This window comes from Molothrus ater, chromosome 1 (genome assembly GCF_012460135.2).
Source record: "Molothrus ater isolate BHLD 08-10-18 breed brown headed cowbird chromosome 1, BPBGC_Mater_1.1, whole genome shotgun sequence".
NCBI lineage: Eukaryota > Metazoa > Chordata > Aves > Passeriformes > Icteridae > Molothrus > Molothrus ater.
Genome location: NC_050478.2, coordinates 52,851,004 through 52,872,821, shown reverse-complemented (window position 1 = coordinate 52,872,821; position 21,818 = coordinate 52,851,004). Strand labels below are relative to the sequence as shown.

Sequence of the window (21,818 nt, the reverse complement as noted above, 5' to 3'; positions counted from 1 at the left end):
CTCTAGTCTGCAATTTTATAGTTGTCTAGAAAATCAGACTATTCTTAAGTAATCAGGTAGTAATTTAGTTTTGTTGTTTAATTTCCCTTATGATTCTATTTTGCATCCATTAATGTACTTAGAATACACATTTTCTGCTGCCCTCAGGAGTGCTTTGTCCACTTACCTTTATATAGTACAAAATTTTACAGCTTGAGAGGTCTGACTCCTTCCTACCTAACCTAACATGTCTGACCTAGGATCCCAACAGTCACTGACTCCTTAAAAAGGGATAAAGAGAGATGGAGCTGAATTCTGTCTGGGAAAGCCTTACCTGGGTCTCAGTCATTTTCATGAGTGTCCTGTCACTTCCCTCTGAGTACTCAGGGAGTCTTACATTCCTAAATTGGGTGGCTTAAGTACTCAGAATTTCAGCTGAATGAATCTGTAGACATTGATCTTTTTCATGGAAAAGTACTTGAAGAACCAAAGTTATAAGATGGTTATAAAAATCCATCAGGTAAGCGATGTCTGTGATTATGTGCTGTGCAGAATGTAAAACAGGACATCCAGCATGGGCAGGGCTTCTCAGTAGGAGTATCAGGGATCACCTCACAGAAGAGCAGCAGTGGTTTTAGCCTGTAACAGACAAGAGCATCCCTGTTCTTAACCTAGTCCTTCCTGAAAGCCCCTTGGATTAATAACCATTCCTGGGAGGCCAGCAGAGTCCCATTTTGCAGTGGACCTCATAAATGTGGCAGTGATTCTTAAAAAGTTCAATGTGGGACATGCAGGGTTTTTGAGACAGCCCTCTTCTTAAAGTGATGCCTAGTTTACTTTAAAAGGTGGATTAAACCAATAGTAGTGCCTGCTACAGAATTGTTTGGATTTTTTCCTGCCGTGATTGTTGTCCATAAATATTGTTATTGGGTTTGAAATGATGAAGAATAGAGGTTTTTAGTCTTTGGCACCACAGTCACAAGGACTTGTGTATCTCTGAATCTGGCATAGTCCACACTGGCCTTTGTGGACCTGAGGATGCTTGGTAGGAAAGGGTGTGTTGTGCAATGTACAAATGCTTCATCTTGTACCTGTTGAGAGGCAGTCACTGTCCTTCCTCTGTCTGGTACTGCTGCAGACTTCTCTGCCTGCTTCTGGTGGTTAAAACCAAACAAGTAAAAGATCTAAATGTCCTATTATGTGCATCATAAAGCATGAACAAAGGTGAGCATTGTGGACTTTGGAATATTTGTCTGTAGCATATGAGCAGATCCTAAGCTTATTTCTTTCATTTTGAAGTGTGAAAAAAACCAGAGTGAAGCTGTGTAATGTTATCTTGATTAAAGATATTATCCTGTTGACCCTTTTCTAATTCTCTTACAATTATCTTTTTGAGATTTTATATTCAGGCCATATTGCATATTTACCTGTTCTTGTGTACTTGAATATGTCCTTTAAAAATGTTGGCAGTGTTTTCAGATCTTTTTTCTGTAACGGGTAAGTCTGATGACTGTTTCTCATCCCCTGCTGTGCTAAACTGCTGAGACAAGACTGTTTTTGCGGCTACCATTTTAACAGAAAATAAGAAATTAATTTTGTACTTAGTTGCATTCCACTGTAGAAACTTCCTAGTTCTTTATGTGGAGAACTCTGAGTAGAATGTCACTGACTCAGTGGAAATGTCTTGAACATAAGATTGTTAATTGCTCTTAGTTACACACAAAGTGGAGAAATTTGGGGTCAACTCATGTAAAACTGGGAAAATGTCTTTTTTGCTGTTGTTTTTCAGAAGATTGTTTGGTTTATATACTTACAGGAGTACAAATCTTAATGTGATGCATGTGTCTTTTAGCACACTCTCTTGGATTCATCAGACATTAGTCTTTTGTAGTACTTTCACAGAGAGAAGAAAAAACCACATTACTAATTTTCTTCCTTTTTCTGAACCCAAAGAATTTCCCTCCAATCATTGCCCCATATTCCAGCTTCTATCTTCTTGTCCCCAGGAGATTGTTTAAGTGCTTTCAGAATATATGGACTGCTCTTGTTTGTTTGCTCTGTAGATGGTAGGAGTACCCTCATTACTGTGCTGCCACTTTTTTCTGCCTTATGACTAATAGGTCTGCATCAGGAATCAATCCCACTCACCAGCACCAAACCTTGCTGGGCTGACCTTCAGGCCAGCTCTTTCATTGTGATTCTAATTTGTGCACTGATTTGCACATCACTGAAGCAAAGTTAAATGTAAGAGGATACATTAAAATCCAGTACAGCTGGACTGGAAAGGCACAAAGGTCAGAAAATGGAAAAATGAACTGCCTAATAACATCCATTTGCCCTGCTGCTGATGTATAATGGCTTTGATTTTTGATTAGTGGTCATTATAGGCACGTATACACACACACACACACACACACACACACATATATATATATATATATATATGTATATATATATATATATAGTGCCATAGGTGTGCAATATTGAGACAAATGCTCTTGAAGTTTTCTAGTTTTCTATGGCATGCAGTCCTCTGAAATGTTTCCAGCTTGCCCAAGAGCAGCAGTTTCATCTATGTGCTCTGTAATATTCAGAAAAGGGTGCAGGGAAAAGGGTGTCAGTAGACCATGTAAGCCTGCACCTCCCTTGGGCTATTAAACAATTCCTTTGAAGTGCCAAGAAGCCATTCCTGTGCCTCTAAAATAAATGGACCAATGCTACGAAATTCTCTGTGCTCTCCAAATCCTTTGGCTTCCTGGCATTCTCCAATCCCTAGTTTCATGACTTTTGTATTGGGTCTTATGTTTACAGCAAGTCAAATACTGGATTGTACGGAGAAGACTTTGCATAGCATTGTTCACTCTACACCCTTGTTTACTGGATTTGGCTGTAGTATAAGCTATGCTTTAAAAATCCTTTTGTTTTTAAGCACTGTATTAACAATTCTTCCAAAATTCAAATGTCCAAAGGGATTTTTTCTTCACAGGATAATAAAGAAATAATTGAGATAGGCAGCAGTAGGTTGATGGGAGGTTGTTATGATAGCTGAGTCTGTAGCCTTGATTACAGCTTACTTGTGAACTGTATTCTTTCTTACCTCTGCATTGCCTTGCATTTTGAGTAGTCAATTGTACAGTGCCTGCAGTGATGGAAAATGCAAATGTTCTCGTGGTTGAATTTGCTGTGCAGGTACCATGTACTGTGTTGAAGACTGTCCCCAGGCAGAAAGGAGGAAATAAGAATACTTCATTTGCCTTTTCCTGCCTCTGAGTTTGATGGAAGGATAGTGTAGTTTCCCTGAAAGCAGCTGAGTGGCTGTGGCTAAGGGGCCCTCAGGGCTGTGGGTGGGGAGAGCAGATGGGGAAGAGATGCCTCTAGAGCAGGCCTGCAGTGGATGTGAAGATGAGAAGGTTCCTGGGAAGAGCAAGAAGCAGATCCTGCAATAAGTATTCAGGGCTATGGAAAGTGAGAGAGTTTGCTCTGAGGAAACACTTCACATTGCTGAGTTGAGAGCAAGGCTGGAGGGAAAAGTCCTGTCTGTAAGGAACAGCAGCAAGATTCATGATCATATACTTTTGTTTTCACCCAGTTCTGTTACTCTTCCATGCAACAGAGTTGGATTTCCTGTCCTTCAGAACTTACTCAATTCTAATTTAAGCTCTAATAAAACAGTTTTACATGCTGAAAGCCCTTTCAGCAGCCCCACCTTCAAGTGAAAAGTCTTCCTCAAAGCTCTGGCTTGCAGATTCCCATCACATCATCTTTTGATGACTGTAGGCACTGTTGTTTTCCTACTTGTCTTTCTGGCCCAGCCTCAGGATTTTGCCCTGGGTTTTCATACCTGGGCTATGACTAGGTTTTCTAAATCTTTTTAGGTTTTCTCTCATCCAGCTTACCAAATCTTACATACAGGTTGTTACCACCTTACTTACTGTTCTGTTAGTACAGTATCCTTGTTGACACACATGCTCTTGCCTTCTTGAAAGCTGGTCCAAAGAGTTCTGATGAGGTAATTTATCACTTTCACCAGACTGCCCTGATTTTTTTACTTTTAAATCAGTCTTAGCTCCTTGTTGTCCTTAAAAAAAAAAAAACATGTAAGCCTTGCAAATGACAACTGAAAGCTTATCAGGAGAGCCTTAATTTCTGGTGGAGCAACCAAGAGACTGACTCCACATCTGATTTGCCTATGATCTCAGGCTTGACTACTGGCATATTAAATTTTCAGATGGATAAATATGCTGTGTCCCAAGCTCCCCATCACAGAAAGCTGTCTCATTGTCTTTCTCAGCAGTTGCCCTTGAAATTTGGGTTGCAGTGATGCTTGCAGACGTCTGAGTGACTACTTTGAGCCTGCTGTCATGGTGGCTAATATTGTCACCTTGTTCTCTTCAATTTCTTCATCTGCCAGGGCTCCAGTGATGGGTTGTGTTTTAATCATAGTCTGTCTCTGGTATGAGCAGTGAAAGTCCATTGCACCCCCATAGTGACCTGCACAAATCCATCTTCCAGCTATCAGAGGTAAATTATATCAGTTCAAGTTTCTGGAAGAAAGCTCTTAATTGTCTGAACAGAGAACAGAGCTGGATCCTTGCAGATGTTTAGCTGAGATCTATCTCTTTTTGTTAAAGCATCATGGACTTTTCTAGCATGATTTAAAATAATCCCAAAGGGGAAAAAAAAGAAAAAAGAAAAAAAAGAAAAAAAAAAGAAAAATCCCTAACATTAAACCCTACAGACTTCCAGGGGATGCTTCCATGGCAGCTCTAAATCCTGTGGTGAAATTCAGCTAGCAATAGTGGTGTGAAGCCTCTCAGCCAGAGGATTCTTCTTGTTTTAAAGAGGGAGACAAGTACCATTGATGGTACATTTTTTTCAGGCAGTGAAGGAAAAGGCCCTGGTGACAACAGCTCTGTGCTTTCCGAATGCCTAAAAGCAGCTGGGAAAGGAGAGAGGTGTGAGTGAGAAAGGGAGAAAATGTGGGAAGAAACTGTGACTTTTTTTTTTCTTGGTATTTACTGATTACAGGTTTTCTATGTTTATATTTTTGAAGGCTGTTTTCTTTACAGTCAGATCTCATCTGTCATTTCCTTTAGGCTGCTCCTTCCTACTTTCCCTGATAGTAATGAAGTTGGATTTATATAGGAGGAAAAAAAAAAAACCCTTCAGTTAATTTTTCTGATGTTTGCATTGGATGGACTAAGTGAGATAAATAAGAGGCAATCCTCCAAATACCTGATTTTGGTTAGGACTTTCATGTAGCTGGTAGATCTTTAGAGACAAAGCTTTCCAGAGCTCTTTGAAAATCAGCGGCGAGGGGAGTGAGTGGGAAAGTGAAGCCTGGGGATCATTTTGTGCAGAGCATCCCTAGATAGGAACTCCCTTGCCATGACCGACTGTAGAAGCAGTTGTAGAATGACTGTTTTGAGGCAGGAATGAAGAGGTGTTTCTTGACAACCAACATTTGGTCTTTCTTTGTCCTTGCTTTATAATTTACACTCTGTATTAGAAATGACTGTTCAGGGTAGTGTGTGTAGTGTACACACCTCTGCAAGAGGATGGAGTAAACACTAATTTCACACCCCTGAAAGAGACATTTAAAAAATATGTTATGTATCCATGATGGATCAGAGTGCTTTCACAAGACATCAAGAGGATGTCTTTGCAGTTTTTTAAGCTGTCTCACCATGGCTGGGACTCTATCACCAGGGCTTGGGGGCTTTAGATAATTGCATAGAAAACATGAAAAGCTGGTAATAAAATGTGGAATAAGTATCTTGCCTAACCTCTTTTCTACTTACTCATATAGCCATGCTTGTATTTTGATGCCATTATTTAATCCAGATAGTTATGTTTGACTATTTCATTCATTTGGGGTTTTTTTTCAGTTTGGGGATTTTCTGGAAATACAAAATACAGGATTTATGGAGAATTTGGCCTTCTGGGTTGCTTTAAAATTATGCCATTTGTTCCATTGGCATCAACATATAGGAAAACAGGAACTTACAGAATTCAAACAGAGCGATAAATATACCATTTTTATTAAAACTGCTTAACCTCATGCTGGAGCTGAAAAAAAAAATGTTTAAGTCTAATTTAATTTTAAGGTATGCAGTTAATTAATACTCTACATCTATTAACATTCAAAAATGTAAGTATCTGCAGGACCACTACTCCCTGGAGTAATTTGTCACCAGAAATAAAAAGTCTGCCTTTGAACTGAAGTAGCTTTTGGGTAGTGCAGTGAGCAAAGGAACCCATGTTAATGATACAGATTAATCCAAAGAGTGAACTTCAAGTTCATTACATTGATATCTCACAATTATAAAACCAATTCTAGTTATGTCAGATACTGTTGTGACAGCCAGTGCCGTCTTTGCCAAGTGACAGAAACTACCAACAATTTTAATTTACTGACTAAAGTGTGATAGTTTGTGTGCCTGCTTGTGCATCCCAGATTAGAAAATGTTCACAGCATGTTTCTTGATAAAAAAAAAAGATGCGTTTTCTGTTTACATGGAATTTTGGTCTTTATACTGTGAAGTGAACTCTCTTCACAAACAGTGAATAAATGCAAGAAAAGAAGCAGCAAAAAAAGACAGGATGAGATGCACAGCAAATGCAACACAATGCCCTTCCCTTCCCTTCCCTTCCCTTCCCTTCCCTTCCCTTCCCTTCCCTTCCCTTCCCTTCCCTTCCCTTCCCTTCCCTTCCCTTCCCTTCCCTTCCCTTCCCTTCCCTTCCCTTCCCTTCCCTTCCCTTCCCTTCCCTTCCCTTCCCTTCCCTTCCCTTCCCTTCCCTTCCCTTCCCTTCCCTTCCCTTCCCTTCCCTTCCCTTCCCTTCCCTTCTCTTCCCTTCCCTTCCCTTCCCTTCCCTCTACCTCTATTAGAGGAAAAAATACCTTTTGCATTATTAGCTTCAGTCTTGCAGCACCTCCTATAACGTGTGGCATTCCTACCAGAGCTATTTTTGCTTATAAACCCTGTTTAATGCACTAAGTGAGGATTTGGGTCAGTGGATTTTAAGCGTTGTCAGGCAATGTTTGCAAAGTGCCAGCATATTCTAGAGGTGCCAGCTGAATTTTTTGCTCTCTGTACAATTTTTGTGCAACAGAATCCTAAGATACAATAATAGGTTGCTTAATTATGCCCCCCAAAACAGTATTAATAAAGAAAATATTTATGTTTTTTTCAGGACTTACTGTTCTTCTCTGCTACTATAGCCTTGATAAAGCTGGCATTAAATAACTGCTCGGCTGGACAATGGAGCTGTGATTTTCTGCCACTTAATTTGTTTGAGTTCAAAAGGACGATTTGACTTCTGATCATGTGAAAAGCATTTCATTGCATACTGGAAAGCTGTCTGGTTTTGTATCTAACAGACTTGACAGCATGGTTGGCAACAGATGGATAATGGAAGGCTAATGAATAATGAAAAGCTAAGTGATTGAAATAGCAGAGCTGTAGGGAGAGAAGAGGGAAAGCTGGATGGAAAATGGAAAAACAGTAGACAGAAGTCAGGAATAACTAGTATTTTGATCACTATCAGGGAATGTCTTCACATCAGAATTTAACCCAGTCATAACTTAAGCATTCTCCATCTGCCATCTCACAAAAGCTCTTAACTCATGCACCAAGACATGTTTTGTACAAGTCACTTAGCTTGCCTTGAGGGAGGGTGGGTTGAAATAAATATATTTTTCAACTCCTAGGATGATGACTACTCTTCAGTAACCTTCTCAATTGTCATTAATTGTCTGGTGCATTCATAAATTCCTACCTGAGCAGGGAGTGCTTAATATCTCACAATCTGCTGCAAAAAAACAGATGAGAGCTGTAGCATTGGAAGCTATCAGCTGTACAGAGGGACATTGCAACACTTACTTTGTATTTATACTTCTGTGAAGACATCTCTGTTTTTGTAGCAGGATTAACTCTGTTTTCATGGTACTCACTCTTCAGATACCCAGCAGGGAGGAGCAGCTCTTACTCGCTGGTAACTGGTCTCTCCAGATGAAATATGGTCTCTGGAGTTGTGGTATTCACATGCCCTCTGAACAGAGAGAAGGTGTGAGACAAGCAGAGAAGAAGGAAAAGACAATTCTTATCTCGCTTGCTGTGCCTGTGTTGTGCTAAAGTAGAATGCAATACGGAGATTGTTTACCCGTGAGGGTGTTTTGTTCCCTTGGCCTATCAGGGCCAAGAAGTGTGTGTGTGTTGGACTGTCACGGGACAATCAGGGGAGAATGAGAGATGAGTGCAGTGTGAGCAGTTGTGAGCAAGAGTGAGTGCAGGGCAGATTCAGTTTAGATATTAATATGTATAATAAAGTAATTCTTTAGCCTTCTGATGATGGAGTCAGAGGTATCATTTTCTCTCCTCTTTGTCCGAGTCGCCTTTGATTTACAATATGGAGTAACTGTGCCTTGAGAAGGATTCTGCAAATGTAGCGGGAATTACTGGGGCTAACACCTCCAGATGTCACAAGTGAGAAGACTATCTCATGTCATCAAAAGAGGGGGGCTCTCTGGCAGTTGTGGTGTTTGTGTCTGGATATGTGAATTAACATGGAGGAAGCCAGCTCTTATTAATTTCCTTGCACTGCCAAGCTTAGCTGTGGCTGAGGTTGGTGGTGCGAGGCTTGCTCTTACATTTGCTTTCACGATAAGAGTTACAGAGTAGGGGTTGAGTTAGAACTGTTCTTGCTGCCTCTTTTTGTGTCTTTTTTTGCAATGATAAATGGAAAAAGATCTTTTACTTTCTTGCTATAACCTACTACTTTACCTGAGCTCTGATGTCACTGAAAAATTAGTAACACTGTAAATACTATCCTTTCTTTTTTTCTGCACAGAATCTGTACCAAAACAGGTTCCTGGGCCTGGCAGCCATGGCGTCTCCATCTAGGAACTCACAAAATCGGCGCCGGTGCAAAGAGCCTCTCAGATACAGCTACAACCCTGACCAGTTCCATAACATGGACATCAGGAACAATTCCCATGAGACGGTCACCATTCCTAGGTCTACTAGTGACACAGACCTGGTCACCTCAGACAGCCGCTCCACCCTGATGGTCAGCAGCTCCTACTACTCCATCGGGCATTCGCAGGACCTGGTGATATACTGGGATATAAAAGAGGAAGTGGATGCAGGGGACTGGATTGGCATGTATCTCATAGGTAAGTCCCTGATACCCCTTCCCCTTTGGGTTCCTTGCTGCTTTTTGTAGATGTAGGCATTAGGGTAATGTGGGTTAATGATAGTAGTGAGCTGATACAGCTCCCTTAAGTGTAGTCTTAAAGTGTGTTTATATATGACAAGAATTTTTTCTGCTCCTTTCTGTATTACTGGTTGCAAGCCTTGTGCTCACTTTTTCTTCAACAAAGATACAAAAAGGCTTTCTGTTGATGGTTTCTTGACATTTCAAGATAAATTAATTTTAAAGCCATTTCAATGTTGGGAAAATACCTCCTGTATCAAGACAGTATAATATTTTCAGGGTTTCCTCTTGAGATTCCTTGAGTAATCTGTGACAGATGAGAGGTTTTACAAGTCAAGAATATGAATCATTTAAAAACCTTGTGAGAATGCCTTTTTCTCCATAGCCACAGGATATTTTGATATTCTAGACTGAGACAGTTTGAAATTGTCCCAGAAAGTTTTGCTTTTTTTTTTCCTTTTATTGTGTATTGGAAGCTATATTGAGCAATGTACATTAGCATATTTTTGGCAACTCCATCTAGTAAATCCAGCCCAACACAGGAGTAGTAAGAAAGTGTTTCAATCTGCTTTTACCTGATTGTTTCACTTCAGTATAAAATTAGCTTTTCTTAACCTGGTTTGGTTCCTATGGAAATAGTCCTGCTGCTGAGACTGAAGTTTATGTTAATTCTGCTCTTTGGTAAATTTTGGAAATGATGGATCAGTTTCAGATGCTTTTCTCTGTGTATTAGGGTCTTAAAAATGTAAAGTTCTTGAATGTTTCTTGAAAACCAGTGACTTTGTAAAGAATTGGTGCCCCCACAAAGGGAAATGTTGGTAAATTGCTTTCCTTGTCTATTTGGAAGATATGCCTAGTACTAAGCAGATATTTAATTCTAATAGCATGGTTTCATCTTGCCCAGACAGAGAGCCAAAACCAGATAAGAATATGATGTTGTGATATGAGCTTTTGGAGCTCATAGGGGACATCATAGGGTAGCTCATAGGGGACATCATTAAGTGCTTTAGTGGATAAAACCAAATGGCTTGGCTTCACATACTGATGATACTGGCAACATAGGTGTTGGTGACATAGGGGATATGTGAGAAAGTAATAGATAGTAGGTCTGAGCATGTAGAAGGCCATGGTGGCAAGGTGTTAGGCATTGGAAGATAAGTTCAGGGTATTGAAGAGACTGTAAGAAGGGATGCACAAGGGTGGCTGTTTAGGACACGGAGGGAGAGGGTTGGAGGTTACAATAAGCCAAGCTGCAGTACTTACTTCTTTATGAGTAACCTCATAAAATGTCCTTCTTTGAAAAGAAAAGTAGGCTTCTGAAATTTAAATCTTATAGGAAAGAAACAGAGACTGGATTTAAAACAGATGCCTTGAAATCAGCCTGGTTTGTTGGCCTTAGCAGAAAATTACTTTTGTTTACAGTTAAGTTTGAAGTGAAGTGTTTTGCTGGAATAGATGAGGAGACACAACAGCCCCCAGCACTGGGCACTATGAAATACTGTATGCCAATTCTGAAGTAGTGCAGGCAACTCATGAACTCTTCTCTCAGTAGATAGAGGCAAGTATTCCTTCTTGTGGTCTGAAGTCAACAGAAAGTGCATAGGGCTGTTTCACGCTGACTGAACTTGTTCACCCAGGTTTCACAGCACAGGCATTGCATCCAGGGCTATGAAGACACACTCTAATTTGTTTTTTTTTATAAACAGCATGAATACATAAAAATTTAACTGGGCAAAATAAAAATATACCGTGATACTCCTGCTTCATTTACTGTATCAAACAGGATACATTGCCCAGACACCCCAGTAAATTAAAGATGCATATTTTGAAGTGTATCCTTGCCCCTGGCTGAATGCCTGTTGTTTATGACAATAGTCAATGGCTCGTTCCAAGGAACTCCACTGCCAAATAAAAAATTAATAGTGTGTCCTGTTCCCGAGAAACCAAGAGCTGATCCTTGATGTCTTTGAAGGTGTTTTGTCTGCACTCTCTCAGGTTCCACTCTAAATAACTGAGGAAATAGCAGACAGCAGCATCCCTCATTCCCTTTTTTCTCTTCCCTTCCCCTCTTGCCACTCCTGTCCCCCCAAAAAACCTCATGTAGTATGAGCTTTGGTTTTGGTTCCCTTTAAAGAACATGGAAGACTGTGAAGATCATTTGGGTTTTAGAGTTTGTTTGACATGGAAAACACTCAGAATCTATGAAGGTAACTGGCACTGTGGCTGTTATCCCCATTTATTAAGTAGGACGAATGTAGGGAATGGGTCTGTAGAGGCAAAAATCTGATGAAGGCCTTTTGGGGGCTTGACTTAGAACAGTCTCAGTCTGGCAGACTGAATGCCCTTGAGTTGCTGTAGTGCATCCTTCAGTTTAGGTTCATCAGGACAGAATCGTGTTCATGCGGCTGAATGACAGCACAGTCTCATGGTGGGGGAGGGACAGTTAGAGGGGTCCATACTAAGCACCCTTCTGACCTGAAATAAAGCACTGGTGCCTTCTGTTTGTGACCAGTCCATAGGGGTGGGAGATCCAGACATCCCAAATGGCTTAAATGTGTGTCTGCATTTGCACAGATTTTGTGAGCCTGTGCTCCTGTTAAGAGAAGGAATGTTCCTGGCCTTGTGGTCTCGACCTTCACAATGTAAACTGATCTATAGCTGTGTTTTGAATTGGCAGCCAGACTGGAACAAGAGAACCAAAGAAACTATGAGATTTTCCCAGTATGCTCAGGAGAGGATTAGTGTGGAAGCCTATTATTATCACTTGTCTGGCAGCTCTGTTAACTATTGTGGTGCTGCTGGTCATTCTAGTGTTTGTCTCAATCCAGCTTATGGATACAGCCCAATCCTTTCTGTGATTCTTTGGGTTGGTGAAATTGGAGCTGGAAGGTTTGAATGTAACACTGTGTAGTATTGTGGAGAGTCATGAGTACTGGGAAATTATTTGCATCCTTAGGGTATCAGGCAGTGTGTTGTGGATATTATTTAAGCCTTGGTGTTGGGAGCATTGGAGTTGGCATTTGTTATTTGTCTTGTGGGAGTATCCCAGGAAAGGACTGTGCAGAAGCAGAACAGAAGGCAGTTCTACATTGTAGGAGTTTAATTGTTGCCATTGTAGTATTTTAGGAAAGATCTCCAAATAATTTTTTATAAGTGTTGGTTTTGAAATGCATAAAACTGTTTTCACCAGCAGTGTCATCACTAAAAATTTGATGATACCAAATAAACTTCAGACTTCAGAATAATCTGGGGAAATTGGGATGATATAAATGGCTTAGAAGAAAAAAATAGCAGAAATAATGTATCTCATACGTATTCATACTGTGGGACATTTTGGCGTGCTATTCAAAAGTTAAAATACACTGAAAAATGGGTTGAGAGTCTTCCCTGTGTGGAAATTCTGTCTGCTTGCTCCTCTTTTGAAGAGCCACAGCTCCTTTTACCACAAGATATCTGTTCTTCTCCCCTGTTGATCCATTTATGCATTCCTTAGGTTGGCCAGCTGGGTAAAAAAAAAGCAGTCTTTGCAGAAGCAGGCAAGAGCTGGATTTAGCACTGGTTATTAGACACAACATTTGCTCATGGTCTCAGCAAATGGACTAAGTAGCCAGTCAGACTCTCAAAAAACTGTGTAAAAATGGTGGTCATGTGTCTCATGGCATAAAATAGTATCTACTCTGAAACTTCCTGGAAACATCTATGTATGCATCCACACATGATTTTCATGAAGGGCCATAGAAAAACTCCTTAGTTGAAGGGAGAATAGTAAATGTTGACTCTCTTAAAATATAGATGTTATTACTTCAGCACATTTTAAGATTAGCTCTGGAAAGATGACAAAAAGAAAATATGTAAATTGGGAAAACAAGCATTTCTTAAGACATACTGTGCCTTCAGGAACAGGAATTACATTTCATTCCTGCTAAGCTTGAACTCTAGAGATGCTCTAACTTCTCCTCTATATACTATTTATCAGCTCTGAGCAATGCAGAGGAACCTCTACTTTCTGTAACAAGTCATCTGAAATGTGCATTTACCTTCCCTCAAGAGAACTACAGTATTATGAACATTCAGCAGTTTTTCAGAAAACAGACCCACAATCTAAAATATGTGTAAACACTTGAAGAGAGTTCTCTAAGAAATTTGAACGTAACAAAGCTCTGTTGCTATTTAAAAGTCTCAGGCATATAAGTTTTCTTTGCAGAAAAGCTATTTGTAAAGAAAGACCTATTGGGAAAAAAAAGAAACTAAAAGTTATGAATAATGAAGAAAGGGTATATTTTTTTAAGTAAGGACTCTCATTTAATGGCTACTGTGAGGCAGCTGGAATATTTGCAGTTATTTATCTCGAGGCTTTCTCTTTCTCTCTTATCTCATTTGCTATTGCTATTTGCTACAGTATGAAGCCCCTTTAGATAAATTAATATGGACTACTGGCAGCTGCCTGTAGATAAAGAGCTATCTTATAATTACTGTAGTGGCATTTTAGCTGCTACTAGATTTCACTTCTGTCATCACCTCCATATCTGATGTAAAGGAGCTAATGAGAAATGTTTAAAGCAGACTTTTGAAAAAGTCATTTGTCTCCAGTGTCTTTGCACACTGATGTTAGGGGTTTATCAGGGCTAGCATTATACTTTTCCTACTCATATAAAGTAGGCTTTCTTTCAACATTTCCTTATATGAAAGCAAAACATTATTAAAGACTATTTATTAAAAATGTCTTCATACACAAACCTTGGAGGGTCCAATTTCTTTTCCATAGCTGGCTTTTTCCGGAGTAGTTCCTCTCAAATTTATATAAGTAGAAATGTCTTCATCTGCTTAGTGGCTGAAGTTTAGATTTAAAACTTTTTTCCTCCTCTGTTTCATCCTGTGGTGTTATTTCTCTCCCCCAGAAAGTCAATTCCCCACAACCTGACAAATCTGACAATTAACTATTGGTTAATAGACATTTAAACATTTGTTTAAACACTCTCTGGGTTGATTTTAGGCTTCTATGGCCTGTGTTGCTGTTTTTCCCACTGAGACAAGTGGAAAAAAGTACATTTTTCCTGCCATAGCCTTGGACCAGAACTTGTTTGTGCACCTATTTTACCAAACATCCAATACATAGGAGCAGAAAGCGTTTCAATGTTGCCAGCAGAGATGTAAAATGTTAGAAACAGCAATGTGCATATAAAGCTGGGAGCTGTGGGTGTCTTTGTTACTGGTCTAATCCCTAATTTAGGCTCTCTCTCCATGTTTGGATGGTTGCTTCACCTCTCTGCTTCAGATACAGCTGTCTATAAAACAAAACACAATGTGCCTGCTTAGAGTGAATTTTGTTGATACCTGGATTTGTTGTGTCCTGGGGTCACCCATCTTTCCAATCCTTTCATGGCCTTTGGAAGAGAATTTCTCTATGGTCGTAGGGCTCCTCCTCAGGAGTTCATCTTGTAACTGGGTCTCTCTCCAGGCTGGGGATGGCAACCATGGCTGGCTGTGATCACCTCAGCAAGTTAAGCTTCGTTGGACACCTGCAATTCTGCTCCCTCTGTGAAACATCAACAGAGGTGCCCAGTGGCCGGGCAGCTTTCACTAAGCACAGCACAATTATTTCAGGAACAAAAATTGTCAGAGGAGCAGGTATCACAGGCCTTGGCAGATATATTAGTGCAGCAATATTGGCTCTTTGTTCCAACCTGGCTCGCCTTCACCTGGCTGCTCTTCGATCCAGTGAGAGCGATTTATCAGGCTGAGTCACTTCTTGCCTTTCCCAGTGCTGTATCTATCTGATGCACCCTTCAGCCAGACAAAACCTGGATATGCTGTTTACAGACCCACCAAATGTGACATGAACACAGTTAGCATTTGCATCTGACTCACCACTTTACAAGTAGATACAGTCAACTCTTAAATGGAAGGGTTTCTGAATATTCCCAGCACATATGGCTTCTGACATGTCTTCCCTTTCACTGCTTCCAAGGTTCAGATGTCATTTGTGTTAATGTTGGTAGTAGCAATGCACCAAAAAGCTTCTCCAGAGTGCTTACTGTAGTAGTGGTGGTGTGCTTTATGGTCTTTCAGGGAAGTTGTAGTAAAGAAGCCTGCAGACTGCCAGTTCTTTTCCTTAAATGTATTTAATATGTAGTAGAGGTGTTTACTGTTTGCCAAAGGATTCCCATTTTCATGCATTACTTCTTCATAAAATAACAGCTCTTATGAACATCTTTGTCGGTGAATGAGTAGAAAAGAATTTTCCACTGCAACTATTCATGCTGAATATCAGGAGAGGGAAATAATGCAGACAGGGAGTAACTGCATCCTCATGCCTTCTCAGTGATTTCTAAGGTCCTTATGCCCATGGATAAAACTGCCTCTGTGCTGTGCAAGAATAGCCCATATTGCTGTATAACCCAGACTTACAGTGAAGTCAGTAATGATCACCTACTAAAATATTTTGGAAGAAATCAGTTGGGGATATTGGTGCACCAAATCCCAGATTTTGGCCTCAATCCTGCAAAAGAAGCATATTCCATGCAGCACATTGAGACCATTGACTGGATAGAATCAATCATGGCACAAACAGTGGACAGAACAGACATAAAGTTCTTGGCAGGATAAAGCTTAAAGCAGAAAGATTTGTTTTGGAGAGGTTGCCAGCCATGTGGATTTTGAAGGTTCAGCATATGTTTTTCTTCCCTTAGTTTTCTGGTTTAGAACTAAATCCTTCCCATTCCTTAGTGTTTATAACACTTACATTGCACTGTTCATAACACTGGAATATTCCCATGCTGCCTTCCACAACTACTGTAATGACTGTGTATGCATTTAGCCTTTGTAATCGTTCTCATCCATTGATCTCTCCAGCCCTAAAGGCATTTTTTTTCTTCACTGGATATCTTTCACTTTGTAATAAGTTTATAACTGAATACCATTTTTCAGATAAAATCAATCCAGATTCTCAAGAGGTTCTTTGCACTGTGGTGCTTCAGTGTGCACATCTGAGTTGTGTTTGGATTTTTTTTCCTACTGCTTTATCAGATCACAACCTCCTGTCTAATCTACTGTTCTTTCAACATTTCTGTAAATCCATTTTCCATTTTGCCATTTTACTGCAAATTATTTCCCCCTTATTTAATGAACATTGTTAACCTGGAAAAATGTCATCCTTGTTCACATTTCATATCTTCCAATGTCCCTTTATATCTTGTCTTCAAATTGCCTTGGGCTTTCTTTAAAATTTTCTAGCAGATTTTGTGGCTGCACTGCTGTGACCTAATCCTCATTTTCAAAATTGTACTGTAGTCAGTGGGGAGGCTTCCACTGACTGTGAGAACTTTGTTGTTATATTAAAAAACAAGCAAACAAAATTCTTCTATGTTGTATCTTATCACACATCTCTATGCACTGGGGAAGTTGGGATCATCCTTGTTTGGATTCCTCCCTCCCATCTTCAGTTCTGTGTGCAAATTGGATGTCATTACTTGTGAATAAGTTTGTGCAATGCGTAGGTGAAGTGGAGCTGTTGCTGTACTGAGACCCAGATGTGGTCCACTTGCTGCAGGGATAAGAGTAAATCTGAAGTGCAGGAGCTTCTAAGGAGACAGGCACAGCTGAAGGAGCACTGACAGCTGTGTGGTGCTATCACACTTCTAAGGGTATGCAGAACCAAATGATACCAGTATTACTGGACAGGTGCCTGTCCCATTGCAACCTAACATCTGCTGGGGCGGTTTTAGGCCCCACAAGTTTTTATTGCTGAGCCTCCACTCCTTGCTTTCCTCCTTCCTTCTACCTTTTCAGCAGATTTGTGGTTAGAGGAGAGAAATACATGAGTGGTGGGTTGTTCTGGAGCACAGCTCCCTAACAAATAGAAGAATAGAGTCCATTGCCATCAGCTCTGCTTTTAGCCAGAGGTCCCCCTGTTGCAGGGAAGGAAAGGGAAGTCCCTTGAGCGGCAGAGCTCAAACTCTCAGTGTGGTTAACTCAAGTGCAAATGAGGAAGAATTGGATCTACAGTTCATCCACAGCCTTCTGAAAACTTGGGCATATCATTGCCAAGATTTAATAGTCTCTGTAATGGCTAGTCATTTGCTTTTTTGATTGTTGTTGGTGTCATGAAAAATGAGAATCTTATCTCCCAGGAGTAATTTGGAGAGTACTGGAGTGGTAAAAGGTGATAAGCCGCTCTGAAATAAGCTAGATGTTCAAAGATAAAAGTGTTTCGCTGAAAGTTGAGACTCCTGGGTTTTGGGAGTGGCTGACGTGTCATTTGAGTTTAATGTCTTAACCCAATTCTTTCTGCTTCAGGTTTGAAATCCACCATGCCTGCATTTCTAATGTGCCTGGAACAGTTTTATTTATGGCCACCATCTTCTGCCCTTGGTGACTAAGAATTGTTCTAATTTTGCCAACTCACTCCCCATTTTATTACAGTTTATCTCCCTTCCTACTTTCTTTTCGTCCTTCTCTTGGCATACGCCTCTTCTCCACTCATTGTTCACATTTCTTCCTCCCGGTTTTTTTCTTCTAGCTGGGCAAGGGGTTAATTTTTGTGGGATTAAAATGGAACCTTGAAAAAAGCATATGCAAAACTCTTAGATCGAGAATTGAGCTTGTAACACCAGTGAAGGATTAGGCCCTTGTTTTCCAGAACTCTTCTCCCTAGGAAGTTATAGAAGGAGGGATGCTAACTGTAAATCGCAGTTTATTAATTGCCTGCAGCAGAAATTGGCAAATGAATTAACAGTGAAGTTTCAATCCACACTGGAGCTTAATATATAACAGCTGAAGTCAATAGAAATGTTCCTAACTATTGTGATTTTTTAATGTGGCATCTTTGTAAATAAGAAATTAGGATCTGCATCTTTGGTATATGTTTCTCATTAATAGTTTCTCTTCTGCAGAATGATGACTGCTTCTATTGTACAGATCTTTGGAAGAGCAGCTTCCAAAGGCCCTGGTTTTGCAATGCAAAAGGATTGCAAAAAGAAACACTTTCTTGACCTGATACAAATCAGGGCAAGCTCCACTCATGAATTGCAGAGGTTTTTGTCATCATTTTCTGTTTTTCTTCACCTGATAGTTTGGGTGGTAAGAGAATAAACATCAAAAATATGAAGCTTATTTATGGCTTACCCCTTCTATTATTATTTTGCAATGTAATTTTATTTTATTGATACTTTATGAAGGGTCTGAAACACGTGTCCTGTGAAGACTGGCTAAGGGAGCTGGGAATGTTTAGCATGGAGGAGGCTTAGGAAAGACATTATCACTCCCTCTAACTACCTGGAAGGAGGTTCTAGCCAGGTGGGGCCCAGCCTCTACTCCCAGGCAGCCAGCAATAGGATGAGAGAACACAGTCTCAAGCTGCTCAAGGAGAGGTTTTGGACGTTAGGAGGAATTTCCTCATAGCAAGGAAAGCTGGAAGGCTGCCCAGGGAACTGGTGGAGTCGCTGTCCCTGGAGGTGTTTAAGGAAAGACTGGACGTGGCACTTCGTGCCATGGAATAGCTGTCAAGGTGGTGTTAGGGCATAGGTTGGACTCAATGATCTCAGAGGTCTTTTACAACCTAATGGATTCTTTGATTCAGTGAATTATGAAATCTCTTTCCTGCAGCTTTCCCTGCTAGTTGCAAAACAGATCAACCAGAGCTCAGCCTCTTTTTACAGGAAATTATTTTTTAAATTATTTTGCTAGCTATCGTTGTATATCATAATACAGACATACATATTGACCAAAAACACTTTTAAATTTCAAACTAATGCAGATTTATTTAGCTGAAGACTAGAAATCCTTATGTAATTTCAGAATTACAGCATTTCCTTCTCAGAAGGGATCAAGACATGAAGTCTAGCTTTTCTTTTTGTGCCATAATTGCATTACCTTTACAGGAAGCAAGTGTTGTAATATGTAGTGTTAAATCAAATTAGTGATTCATAAGAGACTGGAATACTGTATCAAGTTCAGGAACCTGTCTGATGTTGTATTCCTGTCTCGTGTTAATTATTTGTTTCTTTGAATGTAGTACATATTATTCTAAATTTCATAGTTGTTAGACTTTGAGAGGCTAGTCATATACATCAGCAAAATATTGCTTGAGAAAGGGGAGTTTGTTTTTAATTTTTACCTCCTAAGTAAAACCAAAGAGTCTAAAAGGGTCACTCAGATATTTGTAATTTAGACTCCATCAGTCTTTCTGAGGAAGATGTATTGACTATCTGATTGCTTTTCTGTGGGAATTTCAGACAAACTTTCAAATACTGAGGTCCTGTCTGTTTAGTGTGGCTGCTGACAGCACTTGAAGTCCCCATTAGATTATTCACAGATCTTTTTGAGGGTGGCCTTTATCAACATTTTCCTTAATTCTTCTGAAGAGCAGCATGCTTTTTGTCAATTGGATTCTGTCTTTCATCTGAAAGATAAGTTTCTTTGGTGTCCATGGTTCTTTATCTCTCTCTAGTGCTTGTGAAGTATATTGGGATGCTCAGCATGGACGTGACAGCACAGAATATTTTTAGTAGTAGAAGGCTGTGCTTGGCAGTGTCTGGTTTGGTGAGGAGAAGCAGTCCATCAGATTGCTGCTGGTTCCCAAAGCACTTGCTGTCATTTGCTGCTAGTGTGCCTTGGTCCCTCTGGCTGCTTTTTGGAGCCAGGCTGCCTGGCTCCTGGTTGTGCATCACCTTCCTCGTTTCCTCTAGGGCCCATGGGAGGTCTGTGGGAGCTGCTGCTCCTGTCCCAGCAAAGTCTTGTAGGTCTGCAGCCACCTCCCCTCTCAAGCAAGAGGCAGCTGGCACTTCTGCATGCCCGGGGGCCGGGGGGGCAGAGAGCAATGTCTGCTGGCCCTCCGTCTTAGACACCCTCACCATCCCCAGCTCTAGCTCCAGGAGTAACTAATGATGTTGAAGGTGCAGCACATCCCAAATACTCCCCCATTTTTATCCTTAATTAGTAAGTAAGCTGTCTGCTGTGCAGGGAAATGAAGCCACAGACCTAAGAGCAATTGCAAACCGTTTGCTTTTTGGACAAGCAGGACCAAACCCAAGCTATGCAGAGGAAGCAGATAGCTAGTTTAAAGGTTAATCGCATTTCAGAAATAGAGGGAGGGAGATGCATTACAATGCTTCATTGGAAAAATGTCAAAAGGCATTAGCTGCTGCCTGAAATATATGAAAGGGAACAGCATTAACTTTGCTCTTCATTTTGCGTGGAGGTGAAATGAAGTATTTCACCATTTACCTTTGGGAATTAAGATGTAACATGCTTTAAAGGTCAGTTCCTTTGTTTTGGGGATTCTCAATAGAAACAGGAAATAAAATTTGTTTTCCTTTGCACATACTCTATCATCTTAGCATATCATACCACTATATGCTTACCTATGGCATGAATTTTCATAAATACATGTACATACATCTGCCCTTAGTGCCCTAAGCAGCATTGTATTTCACATGCACAATTGTCTTTGTCAGTGTGCTACATACATAACGTGTGTGTTCGGGGAATAGCATGCCTGGAATAGTGTTACTTGCCAATTAAAACAGGTCGACCAGGCATATTCATACATTCCAGCCTCCTGATGAGTTTCAATTACTGCTATTTTTAACTTGCCAGAGGATATTTCTTTCTTATCTTTCACCTTCCAAAAATACATATCTTCAAAAATTGGAAGAGCAAAACTGCCCTTTTGGACCTGAATGTATTCTTCTAGAGATAAAATTTTTCTGGCTTAAAAATCCCAATGAACATAAATTTCTACTAGACTAAAAATAGTTTGGGGTTTTTTTTGCAATTAGGGAGTTACCTCTTTCAAAAGAGACAGGGTTAAAACTGACTGTGAGAACAACCTACATATTGGATTTCTAAATCATTACATTTTAAAATATGTTTTGTATACAAATTGGTTTTATACTTCGAGAATTCACTGCTTCTGTTGAGCTCATACTAAATTATCCTTTCTGCTGTCTGAGCCTGTATTCCATTAGTGGCCACTGTCCATAAACTGTGTGCACATGACTAGCTCCATGTATGTATCCCTTCCCTGGACACCTGCTTTTCTCTGGATGCTTCCCACACACCCCTGTCTCTTGCCTCCATGGCAGGAGGCAGTGTGCAGGTGTTACTCAGCAGGAGCGGCTTGTTCCAGATTTCCTGTGGTCTCACCTGTCAGCTGTAACCATAGACTGGCTTGCTTGTCCTTCCCTTCCCGTGGTCTTCTACCTTGGACATGCAGATGGATAGTGGCCCTTCTTCTCAGCCTGGTTTTCTAGGCTTCCTACACTTTTTCAACAACTAGAGGAAAATAGAGGAAGGGGTTTTCTGGAGTCATGCCCATTGGCTCAGCTTGCAATAGGGATGTGATTTAGTTTTGGTTTGGGCATATGTCAACATCTCTGTCAAATTAGGGGGGTTTTGTGTGGCAGAGTTCACACTGCCTTTGCGCCAGCTGTGGGAAGCAGCAACAGTGGAAGTGCCAGCTGGTCTCCACAGATACTGCCTATGAACACAGTATTTTAAAGCTGATTTTGGGATCTCCAGTGCCACTAAACTCTGGCCTAAAATGCCTGCAGTTTTTTAAGCAAGACCATTGAGTCCAGCTGAGCCAAGACTCCTTAAGCAAGCATGGTATTTTATAAATAGTA

At 40.4% G+C, this 21,818-nt stretch overlaps 1 protein-coding gene across 8 annotated transcripts in view; it reads left to right on the top strand.

Annotated features, from left to right (window-relative positions):
* HECW1 (HECT, C2 and WW domain containing E3 ubiquitin protein ligase 1) overlaps window positions 1-21,818 on the top strand; it is a 251,754-nt gene that overhangs the window by 77,209 nt on the left and 152,727 nt on the right. For all 8 annotated transcript variants that reach the window (XM_036406661.2, XM_036406662.2, XM_036406656.2 and 5 more), the window contains one exon: window positions 8,830-9,154. In XM_036406661.2, coding sequence (XP_036262554.1) covers window positions 8,830-9,154 — 325 coding nt within the window. The remainder of the gene's footprint in view (window positions 1-8,829; window positions 9,155-21,818) is intronic.